At 41.2% G+C, this 18,397-nt stretch overlaps 1 protein-coding gene across 1 annotated transcript in view; it reads left to right on the top strand.

The window, feature by feature from the left end:
• The first annotated feature begins 12,583 nt into the window (after window positions 1-12,583).
• The window catches only part of pcp4b (Purkinje cell protein 4b), a 43,337-nt gene continuing 37,523 nt past the window's right edge, over window positions 12,584-18,397 (top strand). The window contains exon 1 of the mRNA XM_031752711.2: window positions 12,584-12,784. Coding sequence (XP_031608571.1) covers window positions 12,776-12,784 — 9 coding nt within the window. The 5' untranslated portion in view covers window positions 12,584-12,775. The remainder of the gene's footprint in view (window positions 12,785-18,397) is intronic.

Here is an 18,397-nt window from a genome sequence, read left to right on the forward strand (position 1 = left end):
ACATAACAAACAACTTCCCAAAGAACCCAGTCTAAAGTGTATTTGTAATGTACCTGAGAGCTGAACAAAAGGCAGCTACCATCCAAAGCAGAGCTCTGAGTGTCCTTCAAGGAACCTACTAGCCTAATCCTTCTAGGAGACTACTTAAAGAAATGACAGAAAAGCTTGACTAAGAGAGCGCAGGCTGTGTTGAAGGATAAATGTGGTCATTACAAATCCTGACTTTCAAGCTGGTTAGAATCGTTCAAACTCTGATTTGGCTTCTATACTGTATTTCCATGTGCTGTACTTTTGAAAGACAACAACAAAACAAACAAACAAACAAACTCCCAAAGTCTCTTTTGCAATATTTTGGCTTCAGTGCTTTCTTCCTTCTGTTTTCTTGACATGCAGCTGCTAAAGATTCAGACCTCAAATTGACTTTGCGATCAAATAACTGACAATATGATCATCGTTAATTTGCTATTGAAATACATGACGCGAGGGATGGATTCAGTTACTATGTGTTTCTCCCTGATATGAAAAAACAGCAGCATTGCCAATATTCCCACACCAATCCATCTATGTGCAGGTGCTGACTGTGCTCATTGACGTGGCTCTGCTCCACTTGTAATACAATTGGTATTGATCAGCAATCGAGACAAGGCAAGACAAATTGAGTTCAGACTTCTCCAGAGCGCTCCGGACAGCAAGTCTGTGGGTTCCACTTCATCTGTTGCTACATCTCTCTCTTGTCAGGCTGACACTCAGCATGTAGAAAGTCTGTCATAACTTTCCTCAGACTGGCAATATTCACAGTAATTAGCCACTAATAAGTGTAGTGTGTAGAGCTGAGACATGAAATGACGTGTCCGTGCTCTGCTGGAGAACCTCACTGGGCATGACAGCTGGAGAGATGCACTCTCTTTCACAGACACACAGTTCCCCTGTGTGTCTGTGAAAGAGAGAAAAGGAGATGTATATTGGTTTATTTATGATTTATATGATTACATATGATTTATGTATGAGTGTTCATATCCTACATTGCCAAAAGTATTCACTTTATTTAAATCATTGAATTCAGGTGTTCCCATCACTTCCATGGCCACAGGTGATCAGCAACCAACTGACAAAACGAAGCCCCTAAACATGCAGACTGCTTCTACAAACATTTGTGGAAGAATGACTCCCTCTCAGGAGCTCAGTGAATTCATGTGTGGTACAATGATAGGATGCCACCTATGCAACAAGTCCAGTCGTGACATTTCCACTCTACTAAATATTCCACAGTTAGGTGTTGTTGGGAATGACAGCAACTCAGAAACAAAGTGGTTCCCATAGCGCGGTCAGCAGACGCTGAGGTGCAAAGTGTGCAGAGGTCGCTTTCTGCACTTTCTGCAGAGTTAATCGCTATAGACCTCCAATCTTCATGTGGCCTTCAGATTAGCTCAGGAACAGTGGGTAGAGGGCTTCATGGAATGGGTTTTCATGGCCAAGCAGCTGCATTTGAGGCTTACATCACATAGTGCAATGCAAAGTGTGGGATGCAACAGTGTAAAGCATGCTGCCACTGGACTCTAGAGCAGTGGAGACATGCTCTCTGAAGTGATGAATCACGCTTCTCCATCTGGCAATCCGATGGACTGGGTTTGGCGCTTGTCAGGAGAACTGAACTTGTCTGCAAAATTTTAAAAAAATGCTGAAACTGTGATATCCTATGTCATCCTTTGGTTACTCTCTTCTTCGGGCACTGAGAAACCAGAGCTGTATTCTGCTTTCCCCTCTCACAAACCCAAAGTATACATCTCATTAGCTACACCCTACTTTGTCTTCAGTGATCTGCGTGCTAATGAAAGCTGATTGGCTGTGTGGCTTTTAATGCTCAGCAGGAGCGCTTATTAAAAAAATGGTTCAGCATCAACAGATGAGGGAGAGCGTTTCACCACTCAGGATCTGACCACAGCAGATGACAGTCAAAGAGACGCGGGACATCACAAGGCGTAGGAGAGACAACAATAAGGAGTGGACATAAAGAAGAAGACAAATGAAAAGTGTGAAAGAGGAGAGGGACAATCGCTGTACATCATGAGGAGGAGGAGGAGGATTCCAGGCAGACAGAGCTGTCAGGTTTCCTCTGCGTGAGATTTCATTATGCAGCTGTCTCTGGTAGCTATGGGCTGTTCTCACAGGATTGGATTAAATTGCCAACTACAGTCATAAAAACAAAGAGAATGTCTCCAGGCTCGTTTGACACAATGTTTGTTTAGAGGGTGTGTGTGTGTGTGGGATGAGGAGCACACACACACACACGCAAATCGGGGATGGTGGGCAACATATAAGGGAAAGATTGTATTTTGACGAGACGCAGTAATGTCTAAAGGGCAAAAGGTCATATGCCTTTGCTTTATGCTGGTTTTACTGTTATAAAATACCAGCTTCTGTCTCAAAATCACTGTGCCACAGAACACTGGCTTCCTCCCTCAATTACTGTACTGAAATGCCACTGTTTCATACAGTCGCTGAACTTTAATTTAAATGACAAAAGCAGGGGGAGGAATGGGCCGACAGGTTCCTTAATGATAGCAAAGACATTCTGCTTTGACTGCAGTGTACTTGAAATAAAATATATTCATGCTAACATAGACAATGACTATATGCATTTGCCAAAAAGCTGTCTATGCTATTCCACACCGCCCTATTGCTCTCACACCGCCCTGCACCCGCGACTAAAATTATAAGAGCTGCACTTGTAACGTGTCAGCGCTGAGCACCGTGCGGTTGTATCTTATTCAAACATATCGAGACAAGAGACATGACTGCTGATATAATGGCCTGAGCCTGTGCAAATAGTACAACCTTACACAAGAGGAAAGAGACAGGCTCTCTATAAATATGTATTTCCCCAAAGGCAAACTAACATTAAAAAACTCTTTTCATATCAATCCAGCCCCGAGTGCATCGGTTCCGAAATCGGACATTGACTCTAATGTTACTGCACAATTACGTGAAAAAGAACGCTTTCGCAGCACTCTCTGCAGTCCTGTGAAAAACTAAGTACCACTTTTAGCAGCAATAAGTTAAAGCAGTTCTTTTCTGCATGACTTCATCAGTCTCTCACATTGATGTGGAGGAATTTTGTACCACTCCTTACATCCTAGCTTCAGTTCATTGAATTTTGTAAGCACTCATTTATGCACAATTTTCTTAAGGTTCTGCCCATAGTTTCAATCAGTTTGCGGTCTGGACTTTGATGGGACCTTTGCAGCATCTTGACTCTTTGCTTTTTGAGCCATTGTGTTGTGGATTTTCTGCTCTGATGCGGAATCATTGTCTTGTTGCATGTTCCAATTTTAGCCAAGCTTTAGCTGTCGCAGACCCACATAGCAAAATTGGTATGGCCCGGATCTGGCCCACACTATGCGCTTACACATGGCCCACATACCGCAAAGAATGACGGCCCTTTGGTGGACCAGATCTGGTTTGCCAGATGTGGCCCACACATGGGCCAGCACAAAGCCAGTTGCAGACACACTGCTGGCCCTGTGCTGGCCCAGAACAGTTTCAGCTCTAGCCCCAGATGTGAGCCTAATGTGTTCCTTAATCAAGCCATGTAATAATAACATGTGCCGAAACATATAGTGCAAAAGTAACATGACGAAACTCTGTTCAGGCAGTGAATGGACTGATTCTTATATAGCGCTTTTCTACTCTCCCAAATTACTCAAAGTGCTCTATACAACATGCCATATTCATCCAATTTTTCTAAACCGAGTGCTTCCTAACTACATTCATGCACATTCACACTCTTGACTGGATGAGACAGGGATCGAAAGACTAACCTTCTGATCAGTAGGTGACCTGCTTTACCTCCTGAGCTACAGCCACCCAGTGTTAAAAATGAGTAAACCATCACTAGGTTTTGGATAAAGTGTACACTCACAAACCTGTCAAACCTGCATTTGAAACGTTGGCTACCATAGCAGTATAGTATTGCAACATGGCATTTGGGTCTTCTAACTAAAATAGGAAAATAGAAACATAAATAGTGCCGTCATTGCCAGACCTGACCCACATCTGGTTGACATACACCCTGCCATGACACCAGTCAGTCAGAAGTAACAGCTTGATGCCGGATCCGGGGAAGACCTGTTTTCTATGAGCCTGGGCCACATAACCCAAACCATAATCGGGCCAGATGTGGCATGCCATCACATAAACAGTGCCATCAGTACCAGGCCTGGCCCTTATCTGGATGACATACCATTTATCATGCCAGAAGTCAGCCAGCAGTGCCGGCTTGACACCAGATCCGGGCCAGACCTGTCTGCTATGTGGGGAGATGACCTCATATTTATCTCTACAATATTTTGGTGTCCAGGTCTGCAAAACAAGCCTAAATCTTCACTCCGTCTTCAACACCATGCTTGGCAGTTGGTAGGAGGTGTTTGTGCTGATATACTGTGTTTGATTTTCTCCAAACATGGCGCTGTGCATTAGGCCAAACATTTCAAGTCTTGTGATTCATTCAGATGCAGCTTTGTAAACCTAAGCCATGCTGCCATGTTCTTTTTAGAGAGAAGAGGCTTTGTCCTGGGAACCTTTCCAAACAAGCCATGCTTATTCAGTATTTTTGTAATTGTACTGTCATGAACCCTAGCATTTAACATGCTAACTGAGGCCTGTAGAGTCTGAGTTGTCAGAAAAACTTGGCTTTTAACAGTTTCTCTGAGCATTGCACGCGTTCGGACGTCCACTCCTTTAAAGACTGTAGCATCATGTTAACACACACCTGAACACTCCAGTCTAACGAACCACCTAACCTTTGGCCTTCACAGAGGTGCTCGCACATGCTGATGATCGATTAATTGAGTGCATTTAATTGGCAACACATGGCTGCTAACTTCTTAATTCTTATGGAAGCAACAGAATAAAACCAGATGGAAAGCCAATCAACTTCCAGATCTATGCACAGTTGCTATAATCCCCAGTATTTCCTGGATTGGCAGTAAACCCTGGCGTAACACTGACTTTTATGGGGAGACCCCACACATGACCCCAGACACTCTGTTCAGCCTTTCACATAGACACTGTGTTTGCAGCTCTCCTTGCGTAGGTCTTGCTGCTGCTCTGTCACTGCCGGCCACAGCTCGACTTCTCTCTGCCATACACCTCTGGGTCTGGTGTCCTGCTGTGACAAATAGGAGAATCTTGATTAGCTGATGGCTGACAGCCTACACTGGCCTTGCCACCACACTTAGCAGTAGGAAGGATAGGTCTGTAAAGCATTCACATATTCACAGGGATAAGTATGGTCTATTTTAAAAGCCAGAGAGAATCCATATGCAGTCTTATTTCACCTTTGAGTGTTTGTTCTGAACTGATCTGATGCTTCATTTGCAAGAAGTACGAGCTGAGACAGCGTACCTGAAGCTGGATCTCCTGAAGCCTTGGGTGTTTGAGTTCCTTCATTTAGCCCAGCTGTGCTCGTCTTTTCATCTTCCTTCAGAAGATACGCCACTGCAGTTTGGGCTCGTCTTTCTCCACCTTCTCCATGTTTCTTTTCGATTTATCCCCATCATCAGTCAGCTCTTTCCCGAAGCTCTTCTTCTCGAGAGCATCACTTTTCTGTTTCCACTGCTCGCTCTAAATCAGGCCAGTCATTCCTCTCATATTAAGGCTCCCATTTTTTCATATACTCATGTTCATTTTTGTTTAATCCGTAGCTCAGCGTATTCTTATTTCCTTCACAAGCTGTCCCAATCTACTTTTGCTTGTTTCTTTTTTCTTTTTTTTTAAAACAAACTTTGATCTGTTCACTTTTCTCCTTCTAGGCATCTCTGATCTGGTTGTTCTCCTCCTTCTGAGCAGAGGCTCTCCTCAAGGGAGCTGATTTTCTTTCCTTTATTTAAAATTTTCTGTCTTCTAACACATTCAGTGTCATCTTGTTTGCATATTATGCCGCTACTCTTTGCTTTCCTACTCCTTACTGTTTCATCCACAATTAATCTCGGTCTTATTTTCACAGGACTGAGCTGAGAGCCTCCTGTCTTACAAATGATTTGCAGATTTATTTAAGCAGCAGCACAAACTCTCTTAATATCTAAAGCCAGCAGACACATTTATGATACTGGAGAAAGAAGATGTGTTGTATTTGACATCCGTTTTTCTCGTATAATTGAAAGTCACAGGCATGTTCTTCATCATGGTGCCACTGATACACATCTATGATCTGGGTAACTGCAGGCAGCAAGCTACAGATGAAGTCCAGCTTCCTTCTGTAGAGTCTGATCACATAACGATAAGGACTTCCTGTGCAGATATAGTCTGTGGCATAGAGGATTCACAGGACTATAGTATACTGTAATCCTGCAGGGTTGCTGCTTGTGAGGACAGACTTGTACTGTGCACTCAGCTGTGTATCATATATCTGGTAACGTCGCCCGCAGTGCAGAGTGACTGTGAATTATTCTTTACACTTAGCTCCTGTTGTTCAGACTATGTGTGCTGTGAAACTCTGTGAGCTGTCACCGAGTCCACAACAGTGACACCAAGACCAATCTGTGTGCATCTATTGTACTTGTGATTCAGGGCACTTTAAATGCAGCAGTTTATTATACAAATGGGCTCTGAACAGGAGGGAATCAATTTTAAAAAAATCATTTCTAAATTGCACCTTATTATTTTGCAAGTAATGAGGCAGAATAGCATAAGAGACTGTCCTGATCTACAGTAAGCAATTATTGCTCACTAGATCTTCATGGTGTGTCTCTGTAGTGGAAAGTGTCGATGTTTCTGTCAGTAAGTTCAAGCACACGTTCCCAACTCGGAGTTTAAGCGTGAAGTAACGCCTTGAGTGCCTGTGCTTTAAAGTGCTTATGTCGAAAGGAAGTGAACTCCACTGTAGTTGAGCAAAGGACTCACATTAGTAGTGATCATGCACATGAAAATTATTTTACTGCTAAAAAACATAGACCTGCAGCTCTCTGCCTTCTCTGCTTTTGTGCAATTGATATACTGTATAAAACGTAGAGCCATACAGTAATGAACAGTCTGCTCTCTAATAGTGCTAAGACTTGTTTTCTACACTAACCAACCACTTTACAAATTACATAACCATGCAGAAAAGCATCCCTGAACCCTTGAACAACATGAGCTACAGTAGCAGAAGACCACACTGGGTGCCACTCCTGAAAACTAAGAACAGGAAATTGTGACTACAGCTCACATATGTTCACCAAAAGAATGTAAGAGTTGAGTTGCCTGGTCTGATGGGTCTCAACTTCTGCTGCCACATTCAGATGGTCGAGTCAGTAGGGGCTGGTGGTGGAAAGGTGTGGGCATATTTTCAGCAAATCCTATTTAAACAACAGAAACAGTATTCAGCATGTGTGATGCTTGGCGCTGTAACTTTAAACAAGCAGGTCACAAATGTCAAAGTTATGAAAAATCCTCCATAAACTGTATTATTTGGTGACTACTTCAGCTGCAAATTACATGTTTTATGCAGTTCTCTTCAGATGTTAAACACAATGTTCATATTATTACATTGTAAAAATAATGAAACTGTCCATGCGAGGATGTGTGATTATGTTACACTTACTGTGACAGTAGTGAATCCTTCGACTTGTCACGTTTGATAAGTAAATGATCAATTACGACACTTTCACCTAGCACTCCACTTGACTGAGGTCTTACTGCCGTAATCAATAACTTGTGTTGTTATGGGTCATGACAAAAGTGATTTATATCGTAACACTCGTGCTCATATTGTTTCAAATGGATATGTGAAGGTGTTTATTTTTATCCACAGCATCACCCTGTAGCAAAAAGGGCACTGCGGCCACTCTCTTTGTTCCTGTGCACCAACCTGCTGGGCTGGGATTGGCTTCCTCAGACAGAAGCAGATGAAAGGAAAAACTGCCCGTGGTCGAAATGCTTCTCTGTCTCTTTAATAAAGATGGGATTGATTCTGTGAGAGCTAGTGCATGCTTTATGGAGGAGCCATGGAAGAACGTGATCAACCACAGAATTTCATGTGTTTGTATCATTTCTTTGCTGTACTCTGAAAAAATTTAAATAAATGACAGTGTTTACGTTTTAGATTATGAAAAATATTTTAACCAGATTCTATTTATTTCCAGGTCAAAGACAGCGTGGACTTTCTGTGTGTATATAGAGCTTCCTAACAAAACAGCAAAAATAATTTTAATCTTGGAGAACTCAAATGTCTACAAAAGGCCTAGTTAACATATATTTACATAAATGTGCGCACTGCATCATCCAGACACAACGTAGAGAATAAAAATAGGTTCAGTGAAACTCTCTGAGGGAAGAGTATCTGGAGGAAAACAAAACAGAGGTTTTAATTCATGAATCCAAAACTTACAGAAAATATAACAGCATTAACACTGTTAATGGGAAGTTTTAAGGTGCAGTGTTTAATAATGGCAAACAATAACCAATCCCACATTAGAATACAGTGTGATTCAAATCCAGCTTGGTTGTAGTTTAATGGACATCTCATTATTCTACTGTCACACAAAGAAAACTTTGATTGGAGACCAAACGTATTGTGACTGCATGCAATGGACTTTGAAATGGCTGCTTGGGAGATGGCAACAAGTTTATGACCAGTCGAAGGCAATTACAGCAATAAGATGTCAGTCTGCTATCAGTTTGCAAGTAAAGTTCCCAAATCTGTTGCTGTCTGCATACACAGGAATTCACATTAACTAGATTTGGAACAGAAATTCTTCTATAAATGGTGACATATTTGTTGCAGGATGGCGATTTCAACTGCAGTCAACGTGTTGGGAGTCTGTCTGCATTCATCAGTTGGATACCAGTTATTTGCACACCTTTGAAAATCTGTCTGAGAGTGATTGCTGTCAGTCTGCCTCAGGTTTCCTCCAACCAGGCAACCTGTGCTGTTGCCTCAGGATCAGAAGTTGTTGGTGCTGCAAGAGTAACCACTGATTTTTACTGGTGGCATCCTATTTTTAGTCTTATGCAGGGGTGACAAACATAAGGCCTGGGGCCCAGAATTGGCCCACTGGAGAGCTGTGGTAACTGTGACAGAGAGCGTAAATTTTGGACTTTTTACAGCTTTTCTATTAATACAGACCGGCCCACATGGCCATTTATATTACACTAAAGGAACTGTGAATTAACAAAAACTTTCAGTTTTGTTATTACAGGAAAGTCTGGGCAGTAAGTTTTTCACACAGGGCCAAGGAGGTTTGGAAAACTTTTTTTCCCCTTAATTAATGAACACACACACACACACACGGTCAGTTCGTAAGTTCATGCTCATTGTGCATGTTATGCATCCTTAGATGAAAACACCTTCCCTCACTTTAAGGTGATGCTCACTTTCTCCTCAAGGACAGCCAGATGTTTCTCAAAATGTTGCTCTGACGTCTCTGTGCCACTAGCTGACTGGCAATCTGTTCCTGATTGTAAATGTTTCACTGCTGTCTTCCCTGTGGACACAATCAGCTGTTTTCTTCTTTTGCCTTTTAATTGCTGCAGTTAAACATTTAAACATTAGGTTATTCTGTTAGGTGCACTGTTTTCAAGACAGGCTTTGTTTTTATCCTGAGGATATACTGCATGTGAAGATGAAGGAGAGGAAGTGCACAGTAAAAATGTTCTTACTCCATTTTTTACCCCAGTATGTCTTCATTATGGTTATTTCTTCTCAGAAAATTGTAGAAATTTTCACATTTCAAAGGTTAAAAAAAGAAGGGTTCAGTAATGTTTAATGATTGTATTATAGTCTCTGCATGCCAGAACACTTGCTGAAATCACACTATTTGAACATTTATGCAATCCTATACAGAGGAGGGTTTTTGGGTACTTGTGTTTCACAGCAGTTCAAAGAGTTGTTGTGTCCTGCTAGACTGAACACCAAGTAAGTCATCAGACTTACATGTATATATGACTTCCTTCACTTTTGTTCTCTTGATAATTAGAGCAAAAGTCTCGGGCAGACCCCCTTTTGTGAGTAAATGTCTTTGTTTTTTGGACTGCTGTTGGTTTGTCATGATCTTTTTTTTTAAGCACTGTGTGTTGACATGCCACTCTGCAGTTAATCATTAGTAACCAATAATCTCTGGCTCTTGTCCACAGCATGCCTTTGTCCTGTCTTCCTCCCCTCACCCTCAACAGGTCGCAGTAGATGGCCGAGAGAGAGTTTTCCCTTCCCACTGTCACCAAAGTGCTTGCTCATTGGGGTCATCTGATTATTGGGGTTTTCTCTATTTCTTTTTGTGTTTTTTGTAGCGTATTTACCTTACAATATAAAGTTCTTTGAGGCAACTGTTTGGCACTATGTAAATAAAATTTTAATGAAGAGAATTCCAGGATTTTGGAGCCACAAGGCACATGCAAAGACTGGATCTGATAACCACACTCTGCTAAACTGTTGATTTTCCACTGAGGAAAGGAACATCATATGTGGACATTATGAACACTGTATCAGTGACTTAAAACTAGAGTCAAGTTGAAATGGGAACTTTTAAGATTAATACCAATACCGATATTTGGAGATTTAAAAAACATAAAAATAACCAGTAATTTGTGAGTTCCTTCTAAGATATTGTAACTATGCAGTTTAACTAAAAATATTGCTTTAGTGACAAAGCGAGTTGTGGATTACTCGTTTACACCTGATTCTGGTTGTTGGGTTTGTGGCATTCCAAACATTTGTGTTGCTAACAGGTAAGTTGCAGAGTGCCCTCTAGTGGACAAACTATTCAACATCAACATCATAACATAGTTTATCGGCTACTAGCCAATAGCCAATATATCGGTTCCGTTCTACTTAAAACTAGCCATTGTCACCATAAACAGGAAATCCAGTGAGAGATGAGGCCACAGCAGTCTCCCTCTGCTGGCCATTAGAAAGAATGCAGGTTTACGGAACTTCCAGCTTGGCCGCACTAGGCCACAAATTCATGCTGGAAAAAAACATGCAACTATGTCCATAGAAAACTTTTTTATAGCTCTGAAGTGTGGATACAAATGCTAATAATTTATATGTATGACCAACTATAAAAGAGAGATTTAGCAGCTGGAGTTCTTTGAGCAAAAGACCGAGTGAAGTTTAAAAATGACCTTACATGAGCAAATGCTTGAATTGAATACTGTAGAGCAAGATAACTTTCAAGTTGCATTTTAAAGTGCTCAATAACGCTCTTAGATTAAGAATTTATACTCTGTAACATTCATTTTTTGTAACCCTGGTTGTTCTTTTTTTAGGTTTGCAGAGCAACTGGGCACTGTAGGACACAGTAACTCATTAATGACACCGAGTTTGTCTATAACACAGTGATGTAACACATCGAGTATGTTCTCCTTCCAGGGTAAGGAAGGAAGACATACTGAGTGATACAAACAGTCATTTTGTACAAGGAGTAAACTGTTTTTAATACAAGTAGCTGTAATGCAGCAGTACATTGCTTTTCACTAACTTTGTAACCCTCTATCAGCTGCATTACTAGCTGCTACATTTAGCAAAGTAACTTCTTTTTCCTCCAACTACCTCAAGCTGACGAGTTTGAGGTCTATTTCTGCAGAACAAAGACACCCAAAGCCATTTTCACTACAAATCCGCCTCAGCTCGTCAGCGTTTGACAGTAACTCTGAGACTCACATAGGTCAGCGCAGCAGCGCTGTTAGGCTTCATTTGTAAGTGCTTTCCTCTTCTTCCATCTATCTGAACTCCACTGGGACTTCAAGGCACTCCAGTGATAGTCCACAAGAAAGCCGAACAACCTTCAAATAGCATCCACATCAAAGCTTTGTGAATACTGGACCTGTTCCTCTTTATCTGAGGCAATTTCCATGTACATGTACATGGTGCAGATGGAAGTTACCTTCTGGATACCGGATTGAAGCTGCTTGCCATTTAACATGCTCAGTTTGATAAACATTGCATGCAATTTTTAAAATGGATCAAGGGATTGAGGACAAATGATGATTACCTACTACAATTTGAAATAGATGCTGAATGGGATGAAAAGGGAAATGGACAGGGCTGGATGCAGTTACTGTAGATTGCAGTAAAAGGATTACTAGAAATACTTTATATTCTTAATGGAGACAAGCACCTTCACCTTCAAGAAATTTAATAAACCTAAAACCCAAAGCTTAAACAAATTCAACATTGTTTGAGATTCCATGAAAGAAAAAGCCAGTGTAAACATTTATTCAGGCATAACTAATCCCGTATCCGAGTGTAATGTACTGCAAAGCAGTATAAGAGGAATTGTACAACAGAGAACTGCCACAAACATTATAAAGTCGATTTCCATCAGTGATTATTACCCTTTTTTTTAAGGGAAATGATAGAAGCTACTAATTTTACTACTGAGTTTTTGCCACGGAGCTCGCGCTGGCGCACATGCTGAGGTGGAAATGACAGCGGTACATGTTGCTGTTCATTGATGACATGATGACTGGCGCATGAAATGCCTCCCGGTGCTCACATTTTGTGAGTGGGTGTTCATCAACAGGAGAGAGCGGCTCCGTTTGGCTGATCACCGTGAAAAGGGCTTACACAGCGTATGAAAGCTTGAAGAAGTTGGGTGGTGACTTGGGACACACATTTGCCCACGGCGTTCCTATTGGTTTATTAGTGATGTGATGACACGGAGGAGTTGGGCTTAACGCTTTATAAAGCTGCTCTGTCCGCGGCGAGCCACTCTTCTAAAGACCACCGTGCCCGAAACTTCACTTTCCAACAAGACACGCAGTGAGAGCAGGGAGGGAAACTTCTGCATTACTGTCCATCATGAGCGAGGTAGGACTATTTTATGTTTTAAACCAAAGAAGCGTCGGGATGAACCCTTTTACGCACGGTCCTTGCGCAAAGGGAAACTGTATTAATGAGACGTTTAACGCCCCACGCGAGCTGCCGTGTACGCCGGATTTCTGTTAATTGATGGGATTTCTTCACATCTTCTGTTGCAGCTCGGATATGATTCAGTACTGAGCGTCAGATGGTGCGCATCTATCAAAGTGTGCCGAACAATGAGCGATGTAGGAAACACCGGGGCGCATTATTGCACCGTGGGCTACTCCCCGTGAAGTGACAGTGGATTTACGATAAATAACTGTATTTTTCAGTACAGTGGTTGTGATTTATATTTTTTTGAACTACACAGCGTGGTTTGACAGCAGTTACAGGGAACAAAAGGTCGTGAATTTGAGCGCGGTGTGTGTCTGTTTTTTCTTTTTTCTCTTTGTGCTCTTCGCTGTCATTTTAAAACACTTTTTATTGCAGGGATACGAAGAGGCTGCTGAAGTGTTTTGCTTTTTATCATATAGCTTGTGTGACTGGTAGTACATGGCGATTGTGCCAACTCTACTGTAGGTTTATTGTGCTTCACAAACTCCCAGCAGTTCTGGCTAAAAACGTGTAACATCACAGGGGGTTCAGCTTTCAATGGAAAACTGCTGTTTCCCAACTCAGCCAAAACGCCACACAGTCACAGATGTTTCAGCTCCATAAAATTGGAGGGAGGAGGTTATAAATAGCTCGATTTAATGAATACATTTTTTTGTATTACACCCAGAGCCACCACAGTTTTTCTTTTCTTTAGGTATGGATAACTGATATTTTCAGCAACTATCACACCTGGTTTAAAAAATCATTTAAAAAGAGCTGCTGTTCTGACAATAATGTCTTCAAAGCTCTTTTTTCTTTGTTCGTTTGATTGACACTGTCAGAAGACGGAGGTGTATCCAAGTGACACCTCCATCCTGGTCAGTACTTGAGATGTCTCGACTCGTCTGCTGATGGGACATCAGCACACAGCTGCAAGCAGAGGTGCAGACGCCTCGCAATCAGTTCAGTCAGTCAAAGTTGCGCTCTCAAAAACAATACCTTTCAAAGAAAATTTCTAATCTATGCAGCTGATTTACACAGTCAGGTAGAAGAACAGTCACAAAGCAGACGGCTGATGCTTTATCTCACAGTTCTGAAAAGAAAATAATCCAGCCTGGTGATCTGTGCAGGGTGTACCCCACCTCTTAGGATAGGCTCCAGCAGCACAAGCGACCCTGAATTGGATAAAAAGGGAGGAAAACTGATGTGTAGTGCTCCTTGCTTCACCCACACACATCCTGAGTTTAAATCCTATTTGTTTTAATCTTTATCCTGTTTATTATGCTTATTACACATTCTCCTTTTGTTCTTATAACTGTCTGGTGTCCCTTTTCTTTCAGAAATCTTTCTATGAATTTCACATAATATTAATCTCACAGATCAGTCTTTACCATATCTATCTATCTATCTATCTATCTATCTATCTATCTATCTATCTATCTATCTATCTATCTATCTATCTAGATAGATACATAGATAGATGATAGATAGATATAGCAGAGATAGATATATATATGCAAAGCATTAACGTATAGGAAGGTTGGCAAATTGAACAGAACTCTTTACTGACAGGAATTATGAAAAAATAAATGGTCTCTTAAGAGATGCAAGGTCATTCTTATTCAAATGAATATTGTATTGGCCCCATGAACACACTCACATAGACCTCAGAACCAACCCTGAATCAACAAGTCCCATTGTTGCAGGACTGGATTGTTTTTTGGTTGTGGCTGCCCCTGAGCACCAGCCAAGTTCAAGAGGAGCCGCCCTGAACTGTCTCATAGAAGCAACAAATGGGAACATGCTCCCATGGAGATGCAATATAATTGGTGATGTCCTCAGTCTGGTTAGTCTGAGGCACTCAGCCCCATTTGGTCCTGACTGTTGAGTCTCTGAAGAGTCTGTTAATGAGTCTTGCTTATTAAGCAGACACTACTGGCTAGTACAAACTGCACTAGCCCACCTGTGTCTAAGTCCAGCTCTTTGGCCATGGATACTGGATGGATTACCCACACAGCCTCTCAAAAACATACCGGTTGATGCTTCCCACTTTCCCCATTTGTCGTCTTTCTCCTTTCAAAATAAAAGTATCAACTCCTATCGATATGCAGAGAATAAAAGAAAAAAAAATCATGCATAAATGTAAATTAGAAATAAAGTTCCTCCCAGTGTCCACAACGCTATAGATGGAGGGATCTGTATCTTCACTGGTTGCTCCTTTTCCCAGGCTCCACCTTTGCACCAAGTTTAATGATATTCAGCATGGTGGTGTTTGCATAATCCTGCTAACTAAAACAGAAGCCGGCAAACCCGACAAACAACAATCATTTTTTTAATTAATAAATTGACATTTTTAATCTTGTTACCAAACTGCTGTTGTTGTGATGACTTAAATTCAGACAGCGAGCATGAATGAATTCATAGTGTGCTACGGTATTCTGCTGCATCTTATGAGAGAGAGAAAGTAAGTTGAACTGAAGTGCTTACCAGGGACAAGTGTGCTTGGAGTTGTGGGAGTTTTCTTGTTTGAACAGGTAGGTGTGTTTGCTTTTCAGAATCTTATATAGAATTTTTTTGTTTGCGTTTCATCGTGCATACGTTAAGGTTAAAAAAACATGGAGTAGGCACAAATGTTTGCACAAAGGATCAGTTCTGAGTCTGTTTGGCTTCAGAGCGTGCCGCATCCACGTGTTCACAGCAGCAACAGCATTCAGGTAACAATGGCAGCAATTCTGTCACAGCTCGGTCCTGCAGGGTAGTGGGTATGCAGTTTGTCACTCGTTTAAATGGATCGGTGGCAGACGTCACCTTTGTGTCTCTTCAAGCTGTTTACAACAAGCCACTCGCTGGCTGCCTCAGTAATAGATTAATTCCAGGTACACACACAATGAAAGCATTAACAACTTCTAAATAATTGAATCCCCTGAATAACCCGAGCCTTTGGTCTGGTAATGCTGTGAAAAGTGAAGAGAAGCCGGCCTGTTGTTTAAGAGGTATAAATTTATTGACTATGTGGCTCAGCTGCAAATCTGAGGAAGAGGAAGGAGTGTGGGCAGTGGTGGGGGATGCTAAATAACTTTGGAGCGTTCGGGCAAGTGCTGCGCAGAGCGAAGAAGTCCTCAATCAAAGTCATGAACGTATTCAGACTCTGAAGTTGACTTGAAGCCAGTGAGCGAAGCAGAGCAGCTCAGCATGTTCTGGATGGATGAGTCTCGCAGCGGTCAGCACTGCAGTGCATCCTCCCTCACCCCCGCCTCACACTCTGCCCTTGCTCTCTCCACCTTCCTCTTTCTCTGCCTCATCTGCACACACCTACTGTCAACTAATTTTCCCCTTTTTCTTCTTCTTCTTCTTTTTTTACCTCTTGGTAAATAAACCAAATCTATGACTTAAAGGAAACTTAAAAGAAATCTAGTGGTGTAACCTACTGAAAGTCCCTAAAGCTGCTTACATCTGTCAGTGTGTTCATGACATGGAGGAGAGAACAAGCTGACTAGAGAGTCTGAAAACTGTGAGGTAGTCAACATGGAGGGAAGTGGCTGACTTAGAGACTTTATTACTTCTGTGGTCCCTATCAAAGTGGTTTTGTCTTCACCTGTTTGACAACATCCTGATATTCTAATAAGAAATATGAAGCAGACTCTATGAAACTTCTCTCAGAAAGCAGTTTTTTGCATGATTGCTGCAGCTGTCTCTCATTACCGTGACCTTGAAGTGTTTGTGTAGTTACATATTTCTGGTGCTTCATTTACAAGTGAAGTCAGATACAATGAGCAGGAATCGTTTTGAAAGGGGCAAACAATTTTCTATTTTTTTTTCAGTTTTCATAAAACTGAAAAAACTAATAATAATTATCAAGTAATAGATAAACTATTACATCAGAGGAAGTCCCCGTTTTCTCCCTATCTGCTGTGTAAAAAAACGTTAGAATTTATAATTACAGGACGGGCTGGTTAATGAACAACTTTTTCTATAATCTTACACATTTATCATGTAGTTTGACTAGTCTGGCCCAATAAAGATCAAAGTAACCTGCATGTAGCCCACAGTGTAAAATAAGTTTGACCCGCCTGCATTAAATAATTGTTGTGTGCAGTAATACTGTCAGACGTCTCAAGGCTGAGTCATGTGAACCTAGTTTAATACCTAAATAATAATTTAAGAAAAGCATTGTTGGATATAGCCAACATGATGAAATATGTTTAAAACTCATAAATGCTCATTATAACTTGTAAAATATTTGTCAAAAGGTTCAATAAACACTTTTACTTTCTTTAAAAACATATATATATATAATTTGGGGGGAATTAGTTCATGGTTCTGGCTTTCAAGGGTTAAAAATGTTTCCACAGAATGACAAGTTGGTTGTTCCTTTTAAAAAATCTTTTACAGAACACAAATGACCTTTAGATAAACCTCATGAAAGTTATTTCTCAAAACAGTCTGTGACATCCACTGAAGAGGAAGTGAGCTTTTATCTCAGCAGCAGTTTGATTTAACAAGCTCAAACTTCATGTATTGATGTAACACCCTGCCCTAGGTTGTTCCTTACGCCCCCATACCCCCCAAAAAAGATGAAAAAATCACTGGCCACTGGAGGGAGCTGCAAAAAGCAAAAACGCATTTTTTTCCTATCATGGTTACAGCCACCCTTTTAACAGGATCACATCAGTTTCCATGGTGACTGTGTGTGCCCTGCAGAACTGCTATTATGAAGACTCCCTGCACTAAAAAACAATTCAAACAAACAAGAACAAAAGAACCTTTAGTTAAACTAATAAAATAAACGTACAGTAACCAGGATTAGGAATTCTAGCACATAGAAAATCCACACGTCATTGGACACTTCACAAATGTGTGTGAAGTGGCAACAGTGTGACTCTAAACTAAGAAAGGGATGACGAAGGGTTAATGCACAGTTCACGAAATAGTTGTTTGAAGGGTACTTGAACTCCCGTTGACTCGCAGGCATTTGCAAACTACACAATGGCACTGTTATGCTGTTACATTCCTGCAGACACTGACTCATAACTAAGCTCTCGTCAAGCCCAAACAGCAGTCTCCGGTGTCCGCAGCTTCAGGAATGGCTTGTTTCCATCACCGTCAAATAAGCTCCATCATAATTTGAGTCAAGGGTCTTCTTGGTTGTTACTGTCACCTCTCATCCATACTCTGCTGCGCTAATTAACGTCAAAGGAGCGCTCTCACAAACTGGCTGGATTTTAAAGTAGCAGCACAGATGTGGTGGGTGTGTGCACAGGGTCATTTGAGAAAAGTTGCATTCATGTGTGTGTGTTTTTTTCATCCTTACCCTTAGTTTTTTGCAATGTGCAGCATTTTTTTTGAATAAGTTTGCCCATCTGAGAATGGAAATGCTAAGTAGCTTGATTAGAAATACAACTACCAGCTTCCTTGGACTTGGTTAATATGGTTATATTAGAATATCTAAATGACCTTGCCAATAATGTTTTTACTTTACTTGAGTTTTCAATGATAAGAACAGCTTCATGTGCATGATCTCAGTAA

This window comes from Oreochromis aureus, linkage group 14, assembly GCF_013358895.1.
Source record: "Oreochromis aureus strain Israel breed Guangdong linkage group 14, ZZ_aureus, whole genome shotgun sequence".
Taxonomy (NCBI): domain Eukaryota; kingdom Metazoa; phylum Chordata; class Actinopteri; order Cichliformes; family Cichlidae; genus Oreochromis; species Oreochromis aureus.